The sequence below is a fragment of the Tasmannia lanceolata genome, unplaced genomic scaffold (assembly GCF_043159265.1).
Source record: "Tasmannia lanceolata isolate RefF3 unplaced genomic scaffold, GAP_Taslan_0.1 ptg000004l, whole genome shotgun sequence".
Lineage (NCBI taxonomy): Eukaryota > Viridiplantae > Streptophyta > Magnoliopsida > Canellales > Winteraceae > Tasmannia > Tasmannia lanceolata.
In genome coordinates, this window is record NW_027518681.1 from 13,475,626 (window position 1) to 13,500,582 (window position 24,957).

Sequence of the window (24,957 nt, forward strand, 5' to 3'; positions counted from 1 at the left end):
ATTAGGTGTGAACTCACCTTGTCCCGTATGCTTAGCCTCCTAAAGTGTTATAAGTAAACCCTAAGCTCGGCACTTCCATTAGCCAAAATGGCAAGAACAATTTTCGTGGCTGGATGTTGCATGAGGGAGTAGCCACACAGCTCACTTTTCAGCAGATTTCTGTCTTTTTAATTTAATCCGTCTGAGGTGGCCGCTCCCTCATGCGACAGCGCCGCGAAATGCCTATCTGCAAAAGTCACTAGCAAATCCCTTTTAATTAAGTTGATCAAACACCTCTTTGTATTACATTTAATTAATACAACATTTTCTACAGTTAACACCCAAGGAGCATGAATGAAAAAGTAATTAGCCTTATAACCTTATTCAAGGAAATCAGAAAAGCAAAATGTGACAATCTGAAGTTCTTGGGTTTCAGCTGCAAAAACGAGATGGTGGACTTGTGTTTTACTTTTTTTAAGTTTTCTCGCCCCAGTCCACTGTTGAAATAAGGTTATGATGTGTATTGGGGCTTCAGTCGTTGCAGAATTTGGTTCCAGGTGCAACATAACGAAGAGGAAGAAACCAAAGTTTGGTTAGTTTCTAAGGGCCTCTGTTTGGGGTACAATAAGAGAGACTTTTTCACTTAAATCCCCTAGATTTAGCCATTTTTTTCAGTGACACAGGAGAATGATTGCGTATACTGTGCATCAAAACAAGCATAAAAGTCAGCTACACCGTACAGAGAATTCAAACTAGAGATCTAACTCTCTCCTGCCGCAATACAAAATAAGAGTTTCTCATGCATGCTGAGGCCCATATTTGTCATACCATATGCACATTCCAAAACATGCTGCAATTGCAAGAACGGTTTGTTCTTTTTCTTATATATTTTCACAAATCAACAGTTATACCTCTGCCACTATGATACAAAAAGTAAAGGAAACGGGGGGCGGTGGGGATGAAATGTAAGACATCTTCAAGATCTGCAGGTACGGTAGATCTCAGCTCGCATGACATCAATAGGCGTGTGATCGATTGTGTAACGTTCGGGACCACGATAGACTCCAGTCTTTTCTAGAAGGGAGAGACCTTCATCTCTACCATATCTTGATGAATAGAGCTTTAGATATTCTATATCCTACATTACAAAAATACATATATCAGACACATAAATCATAGAATAGGTTATTACCTTCTCTTGCCACTCATGTTCTTTCTTCGTGGTGCATGTGATTTCAAAAGAGACCAAATTCGGATAGAACAAGGAAACAGCACAGAGAAAGAACACATAAGATCCTGAGAAACACTATATTCAAGCATGGAATGAAAGGAATCAAGTAACAAGTCCTCAGATGACATCAAATAGAATTTGAATGACAATAATATCAATAGTAGAACGCAATATTAGATGAAGTCTATATTTTTATTTCTTGAGCATATAAATACTGTCACGAGCATAAGAACCGGACACGGATTTACTAGACAGGTAGAAGTAGGTACGTACCTGCAAGCCACTGAGAATGCGCTCTAGCCTGGATGAAGCAACCGGTTGATTTGAATGGGAGAAAACTTCACCGGGATAGAACAAGACACCATCACCTGGGGGAAGGCCGCGCCTGAACCTTATCTGATCCATACACACAAATTTTGCTTAGAAATTTGACACTGTAGATGATTGAGGGCACCCCCTATCATAAACAGAGGTATATGACAATTGACAAGAAATACCTCTGCACTAGCAACTGTCGATTTCTCATAGCAGTTGGCACCCCAATATAGAAACCCGGTGCCCCCTTCCTTCCACACTCGCCACATTACTGCACGGTGTTGAGTGCCTCGCATCCCTAGGTGCCAGTTAGGGTGTGGATCAGAAGGTCCCATGCACACATAGGTCCACCATTCCTGCTTGAGAGAATAAATGAACACAGTGTGCACACGCATATAGATGTAGATAGCAAACAAAATGCAGACATGAAAATGGCAAAATAGCATAATACTAGGTATCACAGTTTAAATAACCAGATACATGACGAGATACATAGATGAATCTTAGCTATTGATATGTGATATAGGGTGTGATGCAGGACCAATAGACAGTTAAAATAATTCAACAAGTCAAGACCTCTGTCCACAAAGTAAAATATATGCTAATAAAATTCATAGAGTACCTTCATTATCAGTTTCTGATTTTTAACTAATTTTCTGTTTTCTGGGATTTTTTTAGGCAAATTGAATCTATATCAGGCATCGGCAACACGGATAGGAATTTGTAGTGTCGGATACACCTCCAATACCCTAAACTAATACTTTTCCAAATGGCTGCCTTGGAGGAAAGAAGGATAGGGCAATGCAATTGCCACATCTAAGTTAGGCAGAAATGGTAGGAAAAATGGAAGAAAGGAGGCAAGCGTAATGATTTGGACATATTTGGACATATTGTCGTCAAAACATGTGAGAAGTGAGGACAGCCTTGTTCAGTAAGAACCGTCTAGTTCAGATGGTTCACCAATGAGACCATTTAAATTGGTTTACACAGCTTTTGAATAAGGATGATATAGTTGAAATGGACCTGGGTTCCAATTCTGTCAAGCCAGATAAACTACATCAACCTCCTATTGCAACATGGCTTATCCAGACAAGATGCAAAAGTACATATAAATGCACTACATGGTTACACATGTGAAGACAGTGGAACTATAGAGGCAGCCCTGCCATGCCTACTAGTGTGGTAGTAGGCCACTCAAGGGTGAAGGTCTAAGAAGTAACATTTACTGATACAGAACTCAGATCCTGAAATCCTTCCATAATAATAAGAAAAATATCTGATATAACTTTTTTCCAGATTTTATAAGACAAGTAGATGTCGGTAAGATATGAAGGAAACAAGGACAGATACCTTCATAATGTCTTACCTCGCCATTCTCCGGCTGTAACTCTGCAACTATATCCTTGACCAAATCCTCCCGATTACCTAGAACCCACTCACTGCAAAAGAGCAACAAAGCAACAAAGCACACAGTACTCAGGAATCACTTCATGTAGTCTTCAAAAGCAAGTGTTGGAAAACCAAACTCACATTAGATTTCCACGTAAGAAAGTAAAGTAGAAAGCCACTGACTTTGATCCTTGATAGTATAAACCCACCGACTTTCAAATAATTAAATTGCATTTCGACTGATCGCGAATCAAACTCCACCCTGAAGCACTCAGGGGATAGGCGAGTGCTAAGTGACCAAGGTATTTAAATGTTTGATACGAACATACATACATAAATATACAAAATATGTAAAAGTAGTGTTTAAAAACGAGGACTCGGCCAAGGTAAAAAGGATAGACCGGGTGAGTCAATGATTGATGAGATCAATTTTCCATTAACTCGGGCAGGTCAAAGGAGGTTTTGATAGACTTGGTACAGCACAACTAGGAATTGGACAAGCGAATCAATGATTAACTGGAGTTTTTAAACAGTGTGCAGAAGTAGAGATGGCGATATGCAAATACAATCGAATGATAGAAAAACACATGCTATGAGAATGAAAAAAGATATACTAATCATTTCAGAAAAATGAAAAGAGATACTATTCACTTCTATTCTAGAAGGAAAAAGACATTTTTATCCTTCAATGAGTGGTAGTTACTGTTCCCCATTGTATGCAGCCTCCCAGACTACTTTGGCCTGGACGTCTAGGTGGCTGCCTTGGTTTAAGTTGCCTCCAAAGTAGGCGTCTGGGCACTATTTTCCCATCCAGGCACCTAGGCCAGCTATTTTTGTAATAATGCGTGTGACAAGTGAAAAGAAGAATCTAGCAGACTCCAAGTAAACCTAAAGTTGAGCCTTTTAAATGCTTTAAAATAATAGAAGTAAAGGACATAAAGCCTAAAAGTTATCGTGGTTCACTGGTCGCATATGGTACTCATGGGATGATATTGATATGGATTTAATGCCCAAAAAAAGAATGATCATTCAGAGAGACTGTCAATGCACTTCAAGGCGCCAAAGCCCTTAACATCCTCCAAAGTTGTGCAGTAGCCTCCGCTGTGTAGCCCCTTACAGCTAAATCAAGATGGCATACCTCGCCCAAAATAATGAAATTAGTGCTTACCTAATGCACTCCCTCAAAAATTAGCAGAATGTAGTGACACTTTGGCCTTCTGATTAGCATAAGGTAGTAATACCAGGCCCCCAAGTGGGCTTACAGATTTTATCATGATCAAGTGTTTTTTAGATCATCTCATGCCTTGTGATTGGTGTTTATCCCCACAATCTCTCGAGTCTTCTCTATTTCTGCATTTTCCTATGCTTTTCTCTATTCCAGACATTTAATTATGATAAAGGGCATGATATTTTTTACTTCCTCTTTTCTATACTATGATATTGGGTTCGTTAAAAAACCTGGAATAACTGAGCATCTGATAATGCAATGCGACATTATGTCTAGGACACTCCTGGTGTGTATACTATTTTGCTTTCCCCTTGTTTGATGACATGGACAAAATTAGGGTCTCTTCTGAGGCGAAAAAAAATAAAATAAATTTGAACAGAGTGCTTTCATAACAGGGTCTCTTCCGAGCCCATACCGGGGCAAAAAAAAGGCGATTTCAAACTCCCTCCCTAGGTCGACAGTAACCTAGTGAGGGAGGTGGTCTCTCTCCCTCTTCCTCCCCTCCCCCACCTCCCTCTCTCTCTCTCTCTCTCTCTCTCTCTCTCTCTCTCTCTCTCTCTCTCTCTCTAAAGTGGAGGCCGGATCTGGAGCCGTGGAGGCCGTGAAGCTGGATCTGGAGCCAAGGAAATCCGCGGAGGTTGCCGCAGGCCGTGAAAGGCCGGCGGGTGCTGGATTCGGAGCCGTGGAAGGTCGGGTATGGTTGCTGGGTTGGCGTGGTCATCGTTATCAAGATCGTCGGTGGTGGCCTGAGGACGAGCGTGGTTGCCAGTGGCAATGGAGGTTGCCGGACTCCTGATGACGGTTGTGGTGGCTGAGACTCCCACGGCGAAAATGATTTTTGTAGGGGATATGGAGGTGAAACTGGAGGTGGTGCCCGCGGTGTTTGGTGGTGGTACGGATGGAAGTCGCCGGAGATCTGACGATGTTGTTGGATGATTGGCTATCATGCACGGTGAGAGTGCACGAGAACTTAGGGCCTTCAAGAGGGATTTTTGAAAATCGAATTCGGAATGTGGTGGAGAAGTCTGTGTGACATGGCACGCCACGATCTTGACTGGGTGGGCCCCACAATATGGAATTTTGCTTTCCCCTTGTTTGATGACATGGACAAAATTAGGGTCTCTTCTGAGGCGAAAAAAAATAAAATAAATTTGAACAGAGTGCTTTCATAATAGGGTCTCTTCCGAGCCCATACCGGGGCAAAAAAAAGGCGATTTCAAACTCCCTCCCTAGGTCGACAGTAACCTAGTGAGGGAGGTGGTCTCTCTCCCTCTTCCTCCCCTCTCTCTCTCTCTCTCTCTCTCTCTCTCTCTCTCTCTCTCTCTAAAGTGGAGGCCGGATCTGGAGCCGTGGAGGCCGTGAAGCTGGATCTGGAGCCAAGGAAATCCGCGGAGGTTGCCGCAGGCCGTGAAAGGCCGGCGGGTGCTGGATTCGGAGCCGTGGAAGGTCGGGTATGGTTGATGGGTTGGCGTGGTCATCGTTATCAAGATCGTCGGTGGTGGCCTGAGGACGAGCGTGGTTGCCAGTGGCAATGGAGGTTGCCGGACTCCTGATGACGGTTGTGGTGGCTGAGACTCCCACGGCGAAAATGATTTTTGTAGGGGATATGGAGGTGAAACTGGAGGTGGTGCCCGCGGTGTTTGGTGGTGGTACGGATGGAAGTCGCCGGAGATCTGACGATGTTGTTGGATGATTGGCTATCATGCACGGTGAGAGTGCACGAGAACTTAGGGCCTTCAAGAGGGATTTTTGAAAATCGAATTCGGAATGTGGTGGAGAAGTCTGTGTGACATGGCACGCCACGATCTTGACTGGGTGGGCCCCACAATATGGAATTTTGCTTTCCCCTTGTTTGATGACATGGACAAAATTAGGGTCTCTTCTGAGGCGGAAAAAAAAAAAAAATTTGAACATAGTGCTTTCATAACAGGGTCTCTTCCGAGCCCATATAGGGGCAAAAAAAAGGCGATTTCAAACTCCCTCCCTAGGTCGACAGTAACCTAGTGAGGGAGGTGGTCTCTCTCCCTCTTCCTCCCCTCCCCCACCTCCCTCTCTCTCTCTCTCTCTCTCTCTCTCTCTCTCTCTAAAGTGGAGGCCGGATCTGGAGCCGTGGAGGCCGTGAAGCTGGATCTGGAGCCAAGGAAATCCGTGGAGGTTGCCGCAGGCCGTGAAAGGCCGGCGGGTGCTGGATTCGGAGCCGTGGAAGGTCGGGTATGGTTGCTGGGTTGGCGTGGTCATCGTTATCAAGATCGTCGGTGGTGGCCTGAGGACGAGCGTGGTTGCCAGTGGCAATGGAGGTTGCCGGACTCCTGATGACGGTTGTGGTGGCTGAGACTCCCACGGCGAAAATGATTTTTGTAGGGGATATGGAGGTGAAACTGGAGGTGGTGCCCGCGGTGTTTGGTGGTGGTACGGATGGAAGTCGCCGGAGATCTGACGATGTTGTTGGATGATTGGCTATCATGCACGGTGAGAGTGCACGAGAACTTAGGGCCTTCAAGAGGGATTTTTGAAAATCGAATTCGGAATGTGGTGGAGAAGTCTGTGTGACATGGCACGCCACGATCTTGACTGGGTGGGCCCCACAATATGGAATTTTGCTTTCCCCTTGTTTGATGACATGGACAAAATTAGGGTCTCTTCTGAGGCGAAAAAAAAAAAAAAATTTGAACATAGTGCTTTCATAACAGGGTCTCTTCCGAGCCCATATCGGGGCAAAAAAAAGGCGATTTCAAACTCCCTCCCTAGGTCGACAGTAACCTAGTGAGGGAGGTGGTCTCTCTCCCTCTTCCTCCCCTCCCCCACCTCCCTCTCTCTCTCTCTCTCTCTCTCTCTCTCTCTCTCTAAAGTGGAGGCCGGATCTGGAGCCGTGGAGGCCGTGAAGCTGGATCTGGAGCCAAGGAAATCCGTGGAGGTTGCCGCAGGCCGTGAAAGGCCGGCGGGTGCTGGATTCGGAGCCGTGGAAGGTCGGGTATGGTTGCTGGGTTGGCGTGGTCATCGTTATCAAGATCGTCGGTGGTGGCCTGAGGACGAGCGTGGTTGCCAGTGGCAATGGAGGTTGCCGGACTCCTGATGACGGTTGTGGTGGCTGAGACTCCCACGGCGAAAATGATTTTTGTAGGGGATATGGAGGTGAAACTGGAGGTGGTGCCCGCGGTGTTTGGTGGTGGTACGGATGGAAGTCGCCGGAGATCTGACGATGTTGTTGGATGATTGGCTATCATGCACGGTGAGAGTGCACGAGAACTTAGGGCCTTCAAGAGGGATTTTTGAAAATCGAATTCGGAATGTGGTGGAGAAGTCTGTGTGACATGGCACGCCACGATCTTGACTGGGTGGGCCCCACAATATGGAATTTTGCTTTCCCCTTGTTTGATGACATGGACAAAATTAGGGTCTCTTCTGAGGCGAAAAAAAATAAAATAAATTTGAACAGAGTGCTTTCATAACAGGGTCTCTTCCGAGCCCATACCGGGGCCAAAAAAAGGCGATTTCAAACTCCCTCCCTAGGTCGACAGTAACCTAGTGAGGGAGGTGGTCTCTCTCCCTCTTCCTCCCCTCCCCCACCTCCCTCTCTCTCTCTCTCTCCTCTCTCTCTCTCTCTCTCTCTCTCTCTCTCTCTCTCTCTCTCTCTCTCTCTCTCTAAAGTGGAGGCCGGATCTGGAGCCGTGGAGGCCGTGAAGCTGGATCTGGAGCCAAGGAAATCCGCGGAGGTTGCCGCAGGCCGTGAAAGGCCGGCGGGTGCTGGATTCGGAGCCGTGGAAGGTCGGGTATGGTTGCTGGGTTGGCGTGGTCATCGTTATCAAGATCGTCGGTGGTGGCCTGAGGACGAGCGTGGTTGCCAGTGGCAATGGAGGTTGCCGGACTCCTGATGACGGTTGTGGTGGCTGAGACTCCCACGGCGAAAATGATTTTTGTAGGGGATATGGAGGTGAAACTGGAGGTGGTGCCCGCGGTGTTTGGTGGTGGTACGGATGGAAGTCGCCGGAGATCTGACGATGTTGTTGGATGATTGGCTATCATGCACGGTGAGAGTGCACGAGAACTTAGGGCCTTCAAGAGGGATTTTTGAAAATCGAATTCGGAATGTGGTGGAGAAGTCTGTGTGACATGGCACGCCACGATCTTGACTGGGTGGGCCCCACAATATGGAATTTTGCTTTCCCCTTGTTTGATGACATGGACAAAATTAGGGTCTCTTCTGAGGCGAAAAAAAAAAAAAAATTTGAACATAGTGCTTTCATAACAGGGTCTCTTCCGAGCCCATATCGGGGCAAAAAAAAGGCGATTTCAAACTCCCTCCCTAGGTCGACAGTAACCTAGTGAGGGAGGTGGTCTCTCTCCCTCTTCCTCCCCTCCCCCACCTCCCTCTCTCTCTCTCTCTCTCTCTCTCTCTCTCTAAAGTGGAGGCCGGATCTGGAGCCGTGGAGGCCGTGAAGCTGGATCTGGAGCCAAGGAAATCCGTGGAGGTTGCCGCAGGCCGTGAAAGGCCGGCGGGTGCTGGATTCGGAGCCGTGGAAGGTCGGGTATGGTTGCTGGGTTGGCGTGGTCATCGTTATCAAGATCGTCGGTGGTGGCCTGAGGACGAGCGTGGTTGCCAGTGGCAATGGAGGTTGCCGGACTCCTGATGACGGTTGTGGTGGCTGAGACTCCCACGGCGAAAATGATTTTTGTAGGGGATATGGAGGTGAAACTGGAGGTGGTGCCCGCGGTGTTTGGTGGTGGTACGGATGGAAGTCGCCGGAGATCTGACGATGTTGTTGGATGATTGGCTATCATGCACGGTGAGAGTGCACGAGAACTTAGGGCCTTCAAGAGGGATTTTTGAAAATCGAATTCGGAATGTGGTGGAGAAGTCTGTGTGACATGGCACGCCACGATCTTGACTGGGTGGGCCCCACAATATGGAATTTTGCTTTCCCCTTGTTTGATGACATGGACAAAATTAGGGTCTCTTCTGAGGCGAAAAAAAATAAAATAAATTTGAACAGAGTGCTTTCATAACAGGGTCTCTTCCGAGCCCATACCGGGGCAAAAAAAAGGCGATTTCAAACTCCCTCCCTAGGTCGACAGTAACCTAGTGAGGGAGGTGGTCTCTCTCCCTCTTCCTCCCCTCCCCCACCTCCCTCTCTCTCTCTCTCTCCCTCTCTCTCTCTCTCTCTCTCTCTCTCTCTCTCTCTCTAAAGTGGAGGCCGGATCTGGAGCCGTGGAGGCAGTGAAGCTGGATCTGGAGCCAAGGAAATCCGCGGAGGTTGCCGCAGGCCGTGAAAGGCCGGCGGGTGCTGGATTCGGAGCCGTGGAAGGTCGGGTATGGTTGCTGGGTTGGCGTGGTCATCGTTATCAAGATCGTCGGTGGTGGCCTGAGGACGAGCGTGGTTGCCAGTGGCAATGGAGGTTGCCGGACTCCTGATGACGGTTGTGGTGGCTGAGACTCCCACGGCGAAAATGATTTTTGTAGGGGATATGGAGGTGAAACTGGAGGTGGTGCCCGCGGTGTTTGGTGGTGGTACGGATGGAAGTCGCCGGAGATCTGACGATGTTGTTGGATGATTGGCTATCATGCACGGTGAGAGTGCACGAGAACTTAGGGCCTTCAAGAGGGATTTTTGAAAATCGAATTCGGAATGTGGTGGAGAAGTCTGTGTGACATGGCACGCCACGATCTTGACTGGGTGGGCCCCACAATATGGAATTTTGCTTTCCCCTTGTTTGATGACATGGACAAAATTAGGGTCTCTTCTGAGGCGAAAAAAAAAAAAAAAATTGAACATAGTGCTTTCATAACAGGGTCTCTTCCGAGCCCATATCGGGGCAAAAAAAAGGCGATTTCAAACTCCCTCCCTAGGTCGACAGTAACCTAGTGAGGGAGGTGGTCTCTCTCCCTCTTCCTCCCCTCCCCCACCTCCCTCTCTCTCTCTCTCTCTCTCTCTCTCTCTCTCTCTCTCTCTCTCTCTCAAGTGGAGGCCGGATCTGGAGCCGTGGAGGCCGTGAAGCTGGATCTGGAGCCAAGGAAATCCGCGGAGGTTGCCGCAGGCCGTGAAAGGCCGGCGGGTGCTGGATTCGGAGCCGTGGAAGGTCGGGTATGGTTGCTGGGTTGGCGTGGTCATCGTTATCAAGATCGTCGGTGGTGGCCTGAGGACGAGCATGGTTGCCAGTGGCAATGGAGGTTGCCGGACTCCTGATGACGGTTGTGGTGGCTGAGACTCCCACGGCGAAAATGATTTTTGTAGGGGATATGGAGGTGAAACTGGAGGTGGTGCCCGCGGTGTTTGGTGGTGGTACGGATGGAAGTCGCCGGAGATCTGACGATGTTGTTGGATGGATTGGCTATCATGCACGGTGAGAGTGCACGAGAACTTAGGGCCTTCAAGAGGGATTTTTGAAAATCGAATTCAGAATGTGGTGGAGAAGTCTGTGTGACATGGCACGCCACGATCTTGACTGGGTGGGCCCCACAATATGGATTTTTTGTTGGATTCGATACAATTAAGGCTATTGGGTAATGGGTTTCCTTTGGGTCAAGGAGAATGCTCCTGGGCAATTCATACTATGTAAATCTGGTGGGACTACTGGTCCCCATTGTAAATTTGCTGGTATGAATATATTTGTCAATTTTCAAAAAAAAAAAAATAGATTAATAGGAATCATATTGGATCCTTTTATTCTCAGTTAGGACGTAGTGCATCAGATCTGTTTGTTCTTTTCTTTTTAATCAATTTTCAAGCATACATTTTCACTACCTATACCTATGCAATTGATGTCCACTGTGACTTGTGTAATCTTTGGGCGAGGAAAAGAAGAAAGATAAAGAGAAGGATAATGAGAGAAGGGAAAGAAAGAGAAGTTGGGGGAAAGAATTGTGTTCAGAGAAATACAGAAGGGAAATAGAAGTTAAGGGAAGGAAAGAATTGTACTTATAGAGTTGGGAGAAACCTAACCTGTGTCAACCTTTAGTGAAGTCGTGGGAAAAGAAAACCACTCACATGAAATTGGGGCCCACCATCCACTTAAGTCACTTTAGTTAGATCAGTTAAAGTTATTCATGGTTAGAGTAATAAAAGACTTTAAGCTTTTATTAACAAGTATGTGAACCCTACGGACCAATCCTAACAACCCAAGTTACGTCAAAATGTAATATCTCGAACACTACCACTAAAGCTGGAGTAGAAAATCAGCTTGAGGGAGAGTAGAAATCAGCCTCGATTCTACTCTCTCGTAGAAATCAGCCTCTCTCTCTCTCTCTCTCTCTCTCTCTCTCTCTCTCTCTCTCTCTCTCGTATGATATGGCAATTTACCTATATGTGTTTGGTCCACTGTAACACCTGGCCAACACATGCACACACGTTATGTCAGTTTGCATTATGAAGAGTGCTTTTTAAAACAAAACCTACTCTTATGTCGGTTTCAAAAGCTCTGAAATCAAGTGGCAGTGAGGGTTACTTCACCCTCATAAACACCGACCATCGCTGAAGTTTCCTCCCAGCAGCCATTAATAAAATCTTCTCTAGTTATAAAAACCGTTTTACAATTTTTTCCCATTTCACCCTTAATACGTGCAAAATATATCTAGATAGGTTCAGCCATTCTGGCAACCCCACCAGTCACTCCCTCGTCAGCAAACCACATGATTCTTTTTTGTAATGTGAGTTTGCTATTGAATTTCATTTGATATCTTCGAAAAAGAAATTATTTGATAGACGGAATTGTTTAAATCAATTATTTGGATCAAGTATAAAAAAAGTTATTTGGCATGTATATCTGGAAATTGCCTTGATTTTGATGATGAAAGTATTGACTCTGGATTGCGAATATATTATGCATTGTGATACTTTGAATTGTTTTATGAAACTCTGGATATATTCGGTTATTTGCTTTAAACTCTCAGCCTGACTGTGATCTAGATCCTGCAAATTGGGGTTTAAACATTGGTAGCATGATCATGTTTTCCATTCTACTTGGCTTTTACTGTTGTGAACCGTGCTACAGGGGAGATATGTGGCTTTTGTTCTAAACCCTCGCCACAGGGACGGTATGTGGCTTCTATTCTGGGCCCTGTCATTGGGATAAGTGCAGCTGTAGTCACAAAGGACGTAGATTTTCAGGAAAATGTTTTTGCAGAGGCTGCAAATTTTCAAATGGAATTTGCAAGCAAGCTAAACACGAAATATTTTCATGTTATATGGCGTCTCTTGGTTCAACTGATTCAACCATGCCATGATTTACTATGCCTAACATCCAAACCAAAATGTTGAAGAAGTGGAAGCAGATCAATTTCTAAAATTGACTCTTTGAAACATTTCCTGCTTACACATTGCTTCAAAAGTTGATCAAACATTCGTTTAGAAAATTGATTTCAAACATATCTCGTAGTTTCTTGGTATGCATCAAACACATAACCCCTAACACAAGTGAAATATTTTAAAAAATGAACTTATTAATAAAAAACATGCATACAACAATACAAATAGGTACCTTGTACAAAATATTTGAGTATGAGGCCGTAGGAATTTTGGAACTTTAACGAAAGCCTCAAAAGTGCTAGGTGCAAGAGGTGAATCACTGGGACCTACAAGGAAAAGGCCCATCTAAGAAACCCGCAGAAACAAATTTTGATAACAGATTACAGATGAAACATTTGGTACACACAACACCCGGACATAAGATAAACAGTTAGAGAATTCAAAATGCACACTATTGGAAATGAAAATTATGAGTTCCATAATAGTGAAAAAATTTTTTACGATCACTCATACTAAGAGGCCACATTATGCTAACACTGATAAACATGTATTAAATTAAGCATGTGAGAACCATACGAAAACTAGACTAGTACCAAAAACTTAATGTTCATGTCCTGCTCCAGACCCATGACAACAACTTTGATGTACAAGTACTATAAGCCCGGGATGTAAAAGATGAGCTGAACTTGATTGGAATCAAATTACTAACAAAAAGCTATTAGCTGAGGGTAAATAAGATTGCACATGAAAACATCATGGCCGTGTACAAAAGTTGAATGCATCAGGAGAAGCAAAACTAAATAGCAGTCACAAATATCTGCAACATGTTTTGAAAATATTATGATGCTGAGGATAATAGGATATACATAAGATCGCACATGAAGATATCATGGCAGTGAATTAGCTAGAAGTTGAATGCATCAGGAGAAGCAAAAATAGAAGTTCAAAAAAAGAGGCACAGATATCTCCAATATCTTTTGAAAATATCGTGATATTTTGCAACTTTTTATAAAATGACAAAATTCAAAAAATTTCCAAAGAATTTTAAATATCATTGAGATATCTTCATATTTGATTTCTTATGTCAAAAATATCACGAAAATCTCACGAAAAAATCATGAGATTATTTGTTGTCCTAATTGTGTGCTTAAATTTTATATTTTTACGTATTTTAAACATTTTGTTTTGTAGTTTTTTTACAATATAAATCCCAAAAATAGCAAAGAGTAAAATAAAATATCCTGAGACAAATATGTGTGGCTATGACAAAACAAAGGCATCTCCAATCAATTCAATTATAGAAATTTCCACTGAAAATGGAAATTTAAAACCTTGATTGTAATTTACAGTTTTTCTAACTTGCAGGCGAGCCTATCAGGTCAGCTATTTCCAGTTGTTTATTAAGTTTCTACCTACAACTAAAACTATAAGTCTAGAAACAAGTTATATATATATATATATATATTTATGATAATGTAATACAATTTCAGAAATTATGCAACACAAGGTACTCTCACACAACAGTACCATGGTACTGCATATAGCACTATTAGAAGATGACTATCCAAAGTACAATGCTACACAAGTTACACAAGTATTCAAACATATGTTAAGCTAAATATGAAGGTAAATATTAACACATTTAAATCAGAACACGAAATATATGTGAGGCATAAAAAATTGATAAGAAAAGAAAACATTTAAATGACGAGATAAATGTGAGCAACTAGACTCAAAAACATATAAAAATATAAAAAATGAAAAAAAAAAAAAAAAACTAGGCCCAAATTAAAAAGATAAAAAACACAAAAAAAAAAAAAATCCATGTATAACCACCGAATCCCACCAAACAACATTCAATGAATCATGCAAATTTGATGATACGACAAATTCCTAGCCCAGAGAGAGAGATGACAAAAACAAAGAAAATACCTAGACCCATCGACTCATCAGTTCATGCTTCATCGCATGTGTGTTTTTTATGCTCAATTTGAGTAAACTATACAGTCACACAACCCTTAATCCCTGAGATAACGATCGAAGGAAAAAAAAAAGAGCTATGGGTTGCTTTTTTTACGCAACCAGAAATCCAATGATTTCAACACCGACATGGTGGCATATCGATACTAAGTCAACGATACTCCCTGATACAGACATTAAAGCAAAGTATCGGCAATTTTGTATCACACTCCAAAATCCAATACTAATCAATTTATAGGTTGATGCCAAAAGACCTTGCTAATTTTTACACACCCAAGATGCCACAGGTAAAAGATCGAGTGCCAAATTTAGTCACCCAGGCAATTTTTCAATCAACCAATTCACAAATGAGATTAAAACATTTTTTAGAAAAAAAATCAATGAATTTGCAAATTGGGGAGGAAATAAATAACAAACGGAATTTCAACTCCATGATTTAAGTATCACCCTACTCACTAAATCAGCAGCATTCCAAACAGGACATAAAGAACCAAATACAATTGATGTGTATCGTTGGACTCAAAATCTATACACTATATATAAAGCGAGAACCTTAACAATTCGTTCCCTTCTTTTCTACAATTTCCTCGTGTCCCATTTGTGTTGGTGAAAATAATTCCCCTTACAGCCAATTGACAAAGGGTATTTTTGCCATTTCCATCGTCAAGTACCCCTGCAAATGCTTCCAAAACCAAACTGGTGACCTGTCATTCTTCCCATCTGCTAGCCACCTTCTCCGAAGGCTGCATCTCGCCCGTCCTTTGCAATTGTGTGTGTTAAGAGATTTGTCTTATTAGCCGTGTTGAAAAACATCACGTAAATACTATGTCTGTAAAGGTGGCTAGCAATAATGAGTAACCAAAGGAGCTACCGATAATAATCAGTACTTATTAAAGTTTTGTAGGCAAATTACGGACCACGGATGCCTGTATATGACAATTACGAAAAAAAACTACGGAGAGGAGGTATCGACATATGACAATTACGCACAAACTACTTCTCCTGATGAATTTTTTGGGGATATTACGATTCCGGCACACTTTGCGAAATATATACGAATTCCGGGCGCCTGAAGAGGAACACCATATTATGGAAACCTCTAGAGATTGGAGGGCTAGGATCAGCCTATGGAACTGATTTTACGGGCATGACCTATTGATGTTGTGTTCCATCACATGGACGGTTTGGATCAACCGATGATGCACGAGCCGGATGCGGGTCCAAGCCCAATGACCCGTAAAATTTCCCGCGTCAATTTGACCCGGTCCGTTTGACCCATTTCCCCATCATTTAGAGGGAAATGATGTGATTATGAGAGTTTTTATATAGTGTAAGTCCTTATAGTGAGTATTTTTTTCAAAAAGTACTGTATGGCTTATATCGTAGGATGATCTAAACCGTCCATTTGATGGGCCACAATGTAAGTAGGTTGTGTGCCAAAATTCATTTCCATAGGATAATTACAACCCTCCAATCAATAAATGTTTCCTAAATATGCCGTTCCTCTATAGACTATAGGCTAGGATCATCGCATGGAAATGTGTTTTTTTGGGAACATCCTATTTACGATGTGGCCCATCAATTCAATGGTTTGGATCATCCTATGGTGTAAGTTATACAGTAGTTTTTTTTTTAATAGGGAGTAAGAAATATTTTTTGGTTTGCAAGCTTTGTCACAAAATTCTTGTTAGAATATATATATATGGTGTAACACCATGTAGTGAAGTATGTTTTTAATAAGCCGGTAGGGGTCCCCGCAAAACCCCAACTTACCTATCAAAAAAGAAAAAAATTTACTGAATATTTTAAGGCCTACACCATAGGATGATCCAAACCGTCCATTTGATCATTCCCAAATGATGATCGCATCCCTACAATCTATAGATAAATGACATATGGAAATGATTTTTGGCATACAACCTATGGTGCAAGTCCATACAATCAAGTATTTTTCAAAAGAATCTTACACCCTGTATCATAGGATGATCCAAACCATCCATTTAATGGGCCACAATATAAATTGATTGTTCCCAAAACAAAATTACATATGATAATCCTTTGTTCACGCACTTGCAATGCACGTGCGTTTTTACTAGTTTTACAAAAAGGGGATAATAGTAAAATCCCTTCGTAAAATGAGAAGAGAAAGAAAAGGCGTGGTTATGCACATGGTTTTAAATTTCGACCGAAATCCGAAATTTTGGACCAGAATTTTGGATTTCGGTCAATATCGAAATCGAAATCGCATCATGTTATTCCCTAGAGTAAAAAGGATAAGCATAATGTTAAAGTACAGTAATGAAAAAGAAACAAAAAAAGGGGCCCACGACTAAGGGAAAGAAATCCCTAAATTTTAGGGAACAAAATAACTCGCGAAGGAAGAAATGAGTCATCCACTTTTCAAAAAAGAGGAAGTTACGTAACTCCCACACAAAAGAGGAAGTGGAGATCGTAAAGTTGAGATATAAGGGGTGAGGTGGCAGTTACCAATCACTTACGAAAGGAAAAAATAAAAGGAGAAGAGAGAAAGGTGAGAAAAGCTTTCTGGCACTAACAGTTTCTCTTTCTTTTCTCTCCCTCTTTTTGCAAACTTCTTCCAAAAGGTTCCAGAAAGGAGATAAGTAAGAGGACCCTACTCTTTCAGGAGAAAGGAGAAAATCCCTTTAGAATATCTTACAGAGACTCCCTAAAGGTCCCTCTTTAAAGGGAGAAGACCTTTCTCCTTCAGGAGAAAGATGATAAAGATGACGGCTCCAAAAAATAAAGACGAAAGAAAATCCCTTTAGAATCTCTTTCCAGAGACTCTCGAAAGGTTCCTTTAAGATCTCTTCCCAGAGACTCCCTAAATGGAGAAGACCTCTCTCCTCCAGGAGAAGGATGATAAAGATGACAGCTCCCCAAAAGAAAGGCAAAAGAAAATCCCTTTAGGATTTCTTTCCAGAGACTCTCTAAGGTCCCTTGAGGATCTCTTTCTAGAGACTCCCTAAAGGGAGAAGACCTTTCTCTTCCGTGAGAATGATGATTAAGATGACGGCTCCCCAAAAGAAAGACGAAAAAAATCCATTTTGAATTTTTCCAAAGACTCTCTAAAGGTCCCTTTGAGATCTCTTCCCAGAGACTCCCTCAGCTGGGAAGACCTTTCTCTTCCGTGAGAATGATGATAAAGATGACGGCTCCCGAAAAAAAAGACGAAAGAAAATCCCTATAGAATCTCTTCCAGAGACTTTCTAGAGGTCCCTTTAGGATCTCACCTCTCTTTAGGATCTCTTCCTAGAGACTCCCTAAAGGGAGAAGACCTTTCTCCTCCGGGAGAAAGATGATAACGATGATATTTCCCCAAAGGAAAGATGAGTAAGGTCCCCTCCAGGATAAAGAAATTTGGTCTGAGAGGATCTGTTCACAAAAATCAGATCTTTCAAAAAGTCCCTCTTTCTAAAAGAGAATTAACCAAAAGTTGTATTTAGATAGGGAACCTCATGATAAATAATCAAAGGTATTTTCTTTCTTCAAGAAATGTAATTAATGACTAACATATCCGGAAGTGTACGTCTCCACAAAAAAATTAATAAAACCTCTTCTTGCAAGTGGGGAATTTGATCCCAATATGTTTTACGTGTGTGATTCTCTTTTTCATGTATGCGAAATTTGTTGCGAACATGTACATGTATCAAAATACATCTCAGGTGACTCCAATCGAAGTTCCAGACCAACATTGATCAATCCATCTCTGTGATAAATGGGGTAATACAACTGAAGGAGTGGAACTAATATAGAAAAATAATATATAAATGACTGGTGATAGAACATTTTCAAAAAATAGCAGACTGAAAATCAGTATGGCAGCATAAAGTTCTTACCAGAGTAGTAAGTAGTTAGAACACGAGCATCAGGTGCATATGTCTGTAACTCACTGGACATGCTGCGGACTGAATCATATTGCTCCCGATTTAAAGGCTAGCAGGCAGTATGACATAAATTTTAGTCCCTCAAAAAGAACAATTAGATGACAGAACACATACTTTATTATTGGTTAGTATGACCAAGGTTTAAATTTTGGTTTTGCTTTCGGTTTCAGTCGTCACTGAAATGGAAACGTTTCGGTTTCGGTGAAAATCCTGTAAGATGAAGCAAACGTATGAAAATATATGCAAATGACAGGATTTAAAGAAGAAACTTCCAGAAAGACTAGAATAAGCACAAATACGAACTTAGAAATAATTATATAAACAAGAAAGTCATCCATGATGGTTTAAAACATCAAACACCTAATGACATGCGTCGTCGAGCATATCAAATAATTTAGTACCTGCCAAATTTCACATGTACTTAACTCAACTCAACTAAGCCTTTGTCCCAAACTAGTTGGGGTCGGCTAATGAATCCTTTAGAAAATTTTCATGAAGAAGGTGAAAGAGTCTACCCGGTTCAAATCGACTAACTCTAATCCTGGCAATTTCACACGTAATTCATATAAATACTTATAATGCATGTACCACATTTTGCATTCACTTCGTATAAATATAATTATATAATACATACTAATATAGTATACGAAACTGTCAAGAAAAAACTAATATAGTATACACCTATTACACTTATGATTTCGGTTTATGCATTTCGGTTTCGGTGGAGATGGAAACAGAAACATTTCGGTCATTTCATATTGGTTTCAGTGGATATTTAAAACCATGACTATGACATTAGTCAAGGCACACCATAACCTGTAGCCACCAGGGACTCTGGCTGTGCAAGTCAAGTTTCACAGGTGCACTAGAGGGCTGATTGTTTCAAACTAATTTGCTACAACATGTTCATACCTCATCCCAAAGGTAGAAGTAAGCTTTCTTCCAGTGAGCCCTTGTCTTCAAAATTTCGACCTCTCTCCGCAAGGCATCTTTTGCAGCATCACTACTGTTGCATGTCAAAACAGATGCTGCTTATCAAATCTATCACAAGATCTGAAATAAAAATACCTCACAGAAGTTGTACTCATCTCGACTGCCTTGGTCTAGGGATTTGCCTTTTTATTAATATATCTATCACTATTTCAAAAAAAAGTATTATGGGATTAATGACATACCCAGAGAGAACTGGAGCATATGGTACTGCATATGCAGCTAATCTTGGATCCGAAAAGTATTCGTCTGATTTTGGATGGTCAGCTACAGTAATAATAAAATATTATCAACCAGATAGTGATACTAGAAATGATGGAATGAAGGGCACCCTTGCAAAAATCAGCTTCAAGGGCGCCCCTATTGGTTAATTTCTGCAAATTGTGGTGTCGGAAAAAGTGGATGACGCATAAAAAAGTGGAAACCATGTTGCCTTCGCATAAATCAACCAGCAATGGCGCCATTGAAGCTGATTTTTGCAAGGGCGCACTTCATTCTATCATTCCTCTAGTGATAGAATTTACAATTGGAACAAAAAAAAATTGAGCAGAACAACAAACACACATTTTATGGCGTATATAGAAGTTAACCATATATCTTACAATTAGACTTCTTTCACCAAATTACCTGGCCAGGGGCAGGTGTAAGCAAATACACGCATACTGTCACCCCATCTGCAAAAGAATGGGCTAATTCTAAATTGAAGAAGCCATTTGAAGTGCCTGTCTAATGCATCATACCACCCAACACTCCCATGATCTACTCGAAAACGATCCTCAATCACGGTTTCAGATATCTAAAATATAGTCAAAGAAGTGAGATGATATAATCAATCCATTTTGTCGACAAGTGAGGAACAAAAGAATCCATTTCATTAACAAGTTTTCATCTTATGCAAGATAACTTTGGCTACTACAACCAACGGCTTAAAAATTCGAAGGCAGAATGAATTCCAAAACCGTCATTTCACAAACCCAGAAATGGAACCTGATGATCAAGCCAATGAAAAAAAATATAACACACGAAAATCCAGGTTCATGGTATACATACCATACCACACTGACCAATCCCCTAGCACTGCAATAATACTATAACCAATGGCTTAAAATTGTGGGCCATGGTATCCCACAAGCAAGCAACACATATTCATTAGAAAAACAAAGATAATATAAAGCCTCTATCAAAACATGTTAAGGCAAGCACGCGGAAAATGGTATAAGTATAAGTGTCATAAAGGCTTGAACTTGCCCAAGCATGGGCAAAATTTGTATATCTTCGAGAAATTATGTTAGGTAAAACTCTGAACGCATTGAAATGGTTTAAGTTTCACATGGACAAGGGAATATAATCATTTTGGAAAGTTGTGCAAAAAATATAAGAAGCTTTTCCAAATGAAAAAGGAATAATAGCAAAGGATACACCAAAGACTGCCGGAAGTGAAGGAGTCACTGGGAGAATGAAGTCCCACACAGTCACACTCAATTTCAAACGGATCGAAATGTTTGTCAGAATATCTTCATCCATCATGTCACCTGACCCATTTTCTAGGGAAAACTCCCTAAATGTTGGTGACATAAGAATTCTTCTTAAACCTGTAGATGCAGATTTCACTCTTTCCACCTACAAAAAGGAAAACAACTAATAAAACAACTTATAGAAATAACAGGATCTTCCAAGGATTTAGAAAGAAAATGGATGCTTGTTCAAATACCCACCATTTCCGCTGATGGATTTCCCTTTATTGGTTCCACCATTTCAAGACAACTTCTAATTTCTCTATATAATTGATACTTTTCAGATTTAGCTAGACATTGTGCTGAGGACCTGTTGATTTGATAGCATATTAACAAAAACCCATAACCAAATAGTTATAAGTATTAAAGATTTAAGAAAACCTGTCATTCAAAAAAAAAATACCAGAAAACGTTTTAAATTATTTTCAACTTTTAAAAAATCAAACTAAAAGACAACTATACATCAAAGAAAACTAATATTTAACTGAGGTAAACAGGCTAGGTTATCACTCTGTGTCTGCCTTCATAGCAGTAATGAAAAGTTCCCCTTCATATTGTCCAGGGGGTTGCCCGGCAGGGACATCAACTGAAATCCAAATTGCTGTCGTTTCTCTGCAGCAAAGATAATATTTCCGTTATTGAAAGTGGGACAGAAAACATTCTACAGAACTCCAATCACCTGCCTGGCTATACTATAAGAAGCATTTTTAAATATTTCATCTGAACAGTACCCAGGAAGTAGGTTTATTTGAGTGACAGGTAGATCAAGAGGCACAAGAGCATCAGGCACACCTAAGATAGGCACCACACGACGTAAAGTCAACGATTGCCCAACCAACAACCTGCACATTGACACTATTTACAAAATATTTCCAGAAACAAAAATCTAAAGCAGTAAGGGCCGTTTGGATACACAGATTTTAGAATCTTGGATTTTCTCAAAATCCTAGTTGGGAGACGAGAGAAGAAGGAGACCATCTGTAGTTTTCTGATTGCCCATCCTTCTTTCCGTCATCAAGAGAGTAGGGAGATCATCCCATGTTTCTAGGTTTTAGAAATCTCAGGATGGGGGAGAGATTTCTAAAACCAGTCTTTCTTAAAATCCAGGATTCTAAAGAGAAGCGAAACGGACTGTCTCCTTCTTCTCTTGCTTCCCATCGATGATTTTGAGGAAATCCAAGATTCTAAAATCCGCGTACCCAAACGAGGGCAGTTTGGATACGCGGATTTTAGAATCTTGGATTTCCCCAAAATCCTGGATGAGAGACGAGCGAAGAAGGAGACCGTCCGTTGTTTTCTAATTTCTGACCCTTCTTTCCGCTGAGCGAGAGAGTAGGAGATAGTCCCGTGTTTCCAGGTTCTAGAAATCTCAAGATGGAGGAGAGATTTCTAAAACCTGGATTTCTTACATAAAATCCACGATAATGGATTGTAAAATCCAGAATTTTACACCGCTTTCAAACTAAAACCTGGATTCTAAAATCCACGTATCCAAACAGCCCCTAAGGAAAAAGTAAATCATCAAAATGTCAAACCTATCACCAGAAGTAGAGCACAAGTCACTACAGTGAACTTGTACAACCCCTGCAATACCAGGTCCTCCCCATGAGACTTTTGGACGCAAAGCAATCTGAGTGCTTTCCCTCTCATTTCTTGCCACAAGGAGAGATATCTACAAAGCCAACTTCACTTTCAGAAACCAGCACATAATGGGTAACTCAAAAACCGTTAAGAATACAAACTGTCCAGCAGTTAATGCCAATTGCAACATTACAAACTGCCCTCCAATCCTACCAACTTAAACACCTCATATCATTAATGTAAAGGGTGACAAAGCTGATTTCCCTACAGTCTCCCAACCAATGTTACATGGTTCATTATTTTGATTGGGTTGGCTTTGGGATCATGGTTCGCAACTTTCTCATGAACCCAGTTGGCTATTTTTTATTTGCTTCATTTGTCTGCTTCAGTTCTCTAGTTTGGTTCGCTCCTGGTTCGTTTAATCAGGTTCGCTACTATATATATATATATATATATATATATATATATATATATATATATAGAGAGAGAGAGAGAGAGAGAGAGAGAGAATCAAAAACTCATGTGGGCCCATGTTTTTGGGGGGATCCAAAGCATTCATTTAAAAGGCCCTATATTCATGTGTACCAAAAATCAGGTCCATAGGATCATCCTAACCCTTCCATTTGTGGAGGGGAAAAATGGGCAGATATGTGGGGAAACAGTATCTGTCCATTTTTCCCTCCAATTTTGGATGGGTTAGGATGATCCTATGGACCTGATTTTTGGTACACACCCTATCCATGTAAGGGCCTTTCAAATGAATGCTTTGGATCACCCCAAAAAATGTGGGCCCACATGAATTTTTGACGCGCTCTCTCTCTCTCTCTCTCTCTCTCTCTCTCTCTCTCTCTCTCTCTCTATATATATATATATATATATATATATATATATATATATCATCCTTTTTTATTGTAATCAAAGCGAGAAATCTCTCAACTAACTCTACCATAAGAAAGAGTGTTTCTTGCATCAGTTCAAATCTGAGGTGAACCTCAATTAGCCAGTTGATGAGTATGCCACGCATTCTTGGGCTTATTTGTCTGGAATCTGGATACTCGTGTAGTTCCCTGAGGAAGGATTTTGTGGCTCCATGACCCAATAATGTTGGTAGATGTCATCAACATATTCCGCAGCTTCTAGGTGATTGGTGACATCATCAATATTTGGCAGCCCATCCTTCTTGGAAAAATCAGCACACTCACCTATAACCTTAGATCTTGCCATTAGTGAGGATGTATGAGATCTACGGCGGCTACTTTTAGGTCTAGAAATAATTACAGTTACACTCGCACTTGAGCGGCCATGGTCAATAGATGGAGGCTTGTCTAAAGTCTAAACTACAATCATTTGAAATTTTTGGTTCTATATCCTTCCGTATAAGTCTGATTGCTACTTTCCCTTCTTTGCTCATGCATGAATGTTGCGTGGTAGACACAAATTTCTTCTTCAAACCTAAAGTAGCTTGGACTTCGAGGTCATTCTGGTTTTGGAGCCTCTAAGTGCAATTCTCCTAGCAGTCTGGCACCTCTATTGGGTAATGCCTGAGTTACTGCATCCAGGTCTGAGCCAAATTGAGTAAGGGCGAATTGATGTTGACCTTAGGTGTAATAGGACTCCCAGTTACTGCGCGTGATCGTATACTGAGGTGCTCCCCGCCGGTTGTTGGAACGACGCACTGGTCCTAATTCCAACAGAAATACTACTTCTGTTTGTAATCTTCTCTGAATGTTTAACATTCGTCTTGATACTACCTAATTTATCGTCAGTCCCCTTAGTCATTTCATTCCTTGATTAAATTGATGAAAAACGTTTGCAGATTCTTTTAGAAGCAGCGGACTTCCATGTTGATGTTAGAGGCTTACATGAAACCTTTCCACCATTAGCACCAACGGATCTACGAAACTGGCCATTAATCGTCACACCATCAGAGCAAATCTTAACCTCTCTGGCACCCATATTTGACGCATGGAAATCTTTTAACATGTGCTGATCGCGGGCCTCAAGTTTAGCACTGTCATTAGTCGTCTTCCCAATAGATAGCTCCCGACATTGCTCACATCGGCCAACGCTTTTCTCCCAGTCTTGATTTTGAGTCTTTTGACAATAATTTCGCATTTGCCTGTAGCTTTCTCCGCATTTTCCGTCTTCATAATTACATTAGAGGGTACTGATTTATGTGTCGGTATCAGAGACTTCCTTGCAATCATCTTTCCGTCAACGTCCAACGATTTGCGAATCGGCATCTTGATCTTCTCGTTATCAGTATAAAATTTAAAACCGTTCTTGAAAGAGCGGCGATCTTCAAGCCGAGGATCTTTGACCTTCGTTTTGCCCTTGGACACCATTTTTTCTGTATTTTGTTACCCCACTCTATTGTTTTATTTAGGGTTTGGTTTTTTAGAGAGTTTTTCTTCTGGCTTCATGCCCGGACAATCGACTATGGAAGCTATCTTCTTGATTAGGCGGTTAATGGAGAGATTTAGAGAAAATAAAAAGGACCTTCGTATGGTTTTCATTAACTTGGAGAAAGCATATGATATTTGCAGATGAAAAAAGTGGTGGGTCCTTGAAAGGAAAGAAGTGCCTACTTCATATATTAATATGA

At 41.6% G+C, this 24,957-nt stretch overlaps 1 protein-coding gene across 3 annotated transcripts in view; it reads right to left on the bottom strand.

The window, feature by feature from the left end:
- Positions 1-722: 722 nt before the first annotated feature.
- Positions 723-24,957, bottom strand: part of LOC143875578 (alpha-1,6-mannosyl-glycoprotein 2-beta-N-acetylglucosaminyltransferase) — a 32,733-nt gene continuing 8,498 nt past the window's right edge. For 2 of the 3 annotated variants that reach the window (XM_077377168.1, XM_077377171.1), the window contains exons 3-16: positions 22,307-22,443; positions 21,503-21,613; positions 21,282-21,383; positions 20,973-21,081; positions 20,677-20,877; positions 19,885-20,053; positions 19,443-19,524; positions 19,180-19,273; positions 18,220-18,316; positions 12,615-12,708; positions 2,892-2,964; positions 1,708-1,881; positions 1,484-1,606; positions 723-1,117 (exon numbers count right to left, since the gene is read on the bottom strand). In XM_077377168.1, coding sequence (XP_077233283.1) covers positions 956-1,117; positions 1,484-1,606; positions 1,708-1,881; positions 2,892-2,964; positions 12,615-12,708; positions 18,220-18,316; positions 19,180-19,273; positions 19,443-19,524; positions 19,885-20,053; positions 20,677-20,877; positions 20,973-21,081; positions 21,282-21,383; positions 21,503-21,613; positions 22,307-22,443 — 1,728 coding nt within the window. In that variant the 3' untranslated portion in view covers positions 723-955. The remainder of the gene's footprint in view (positions 1,118-1,483; positions 1,607-1,707; positions 1,882-2,891; positions 2,965-12,614; positions 12,709-18,219; positions 18,317-19,179; positions 19,274-19,442; positions 19,525-19,884; positions 20,054-20,676; positions 20,878-20,972; positions 21,082-21,281; positions 21,384-21,502; positions 21,614-22,306; positions 22,444-24,957) is intronic. The other variant, XM_077377170.1, reaches the window with a different exon arrangement.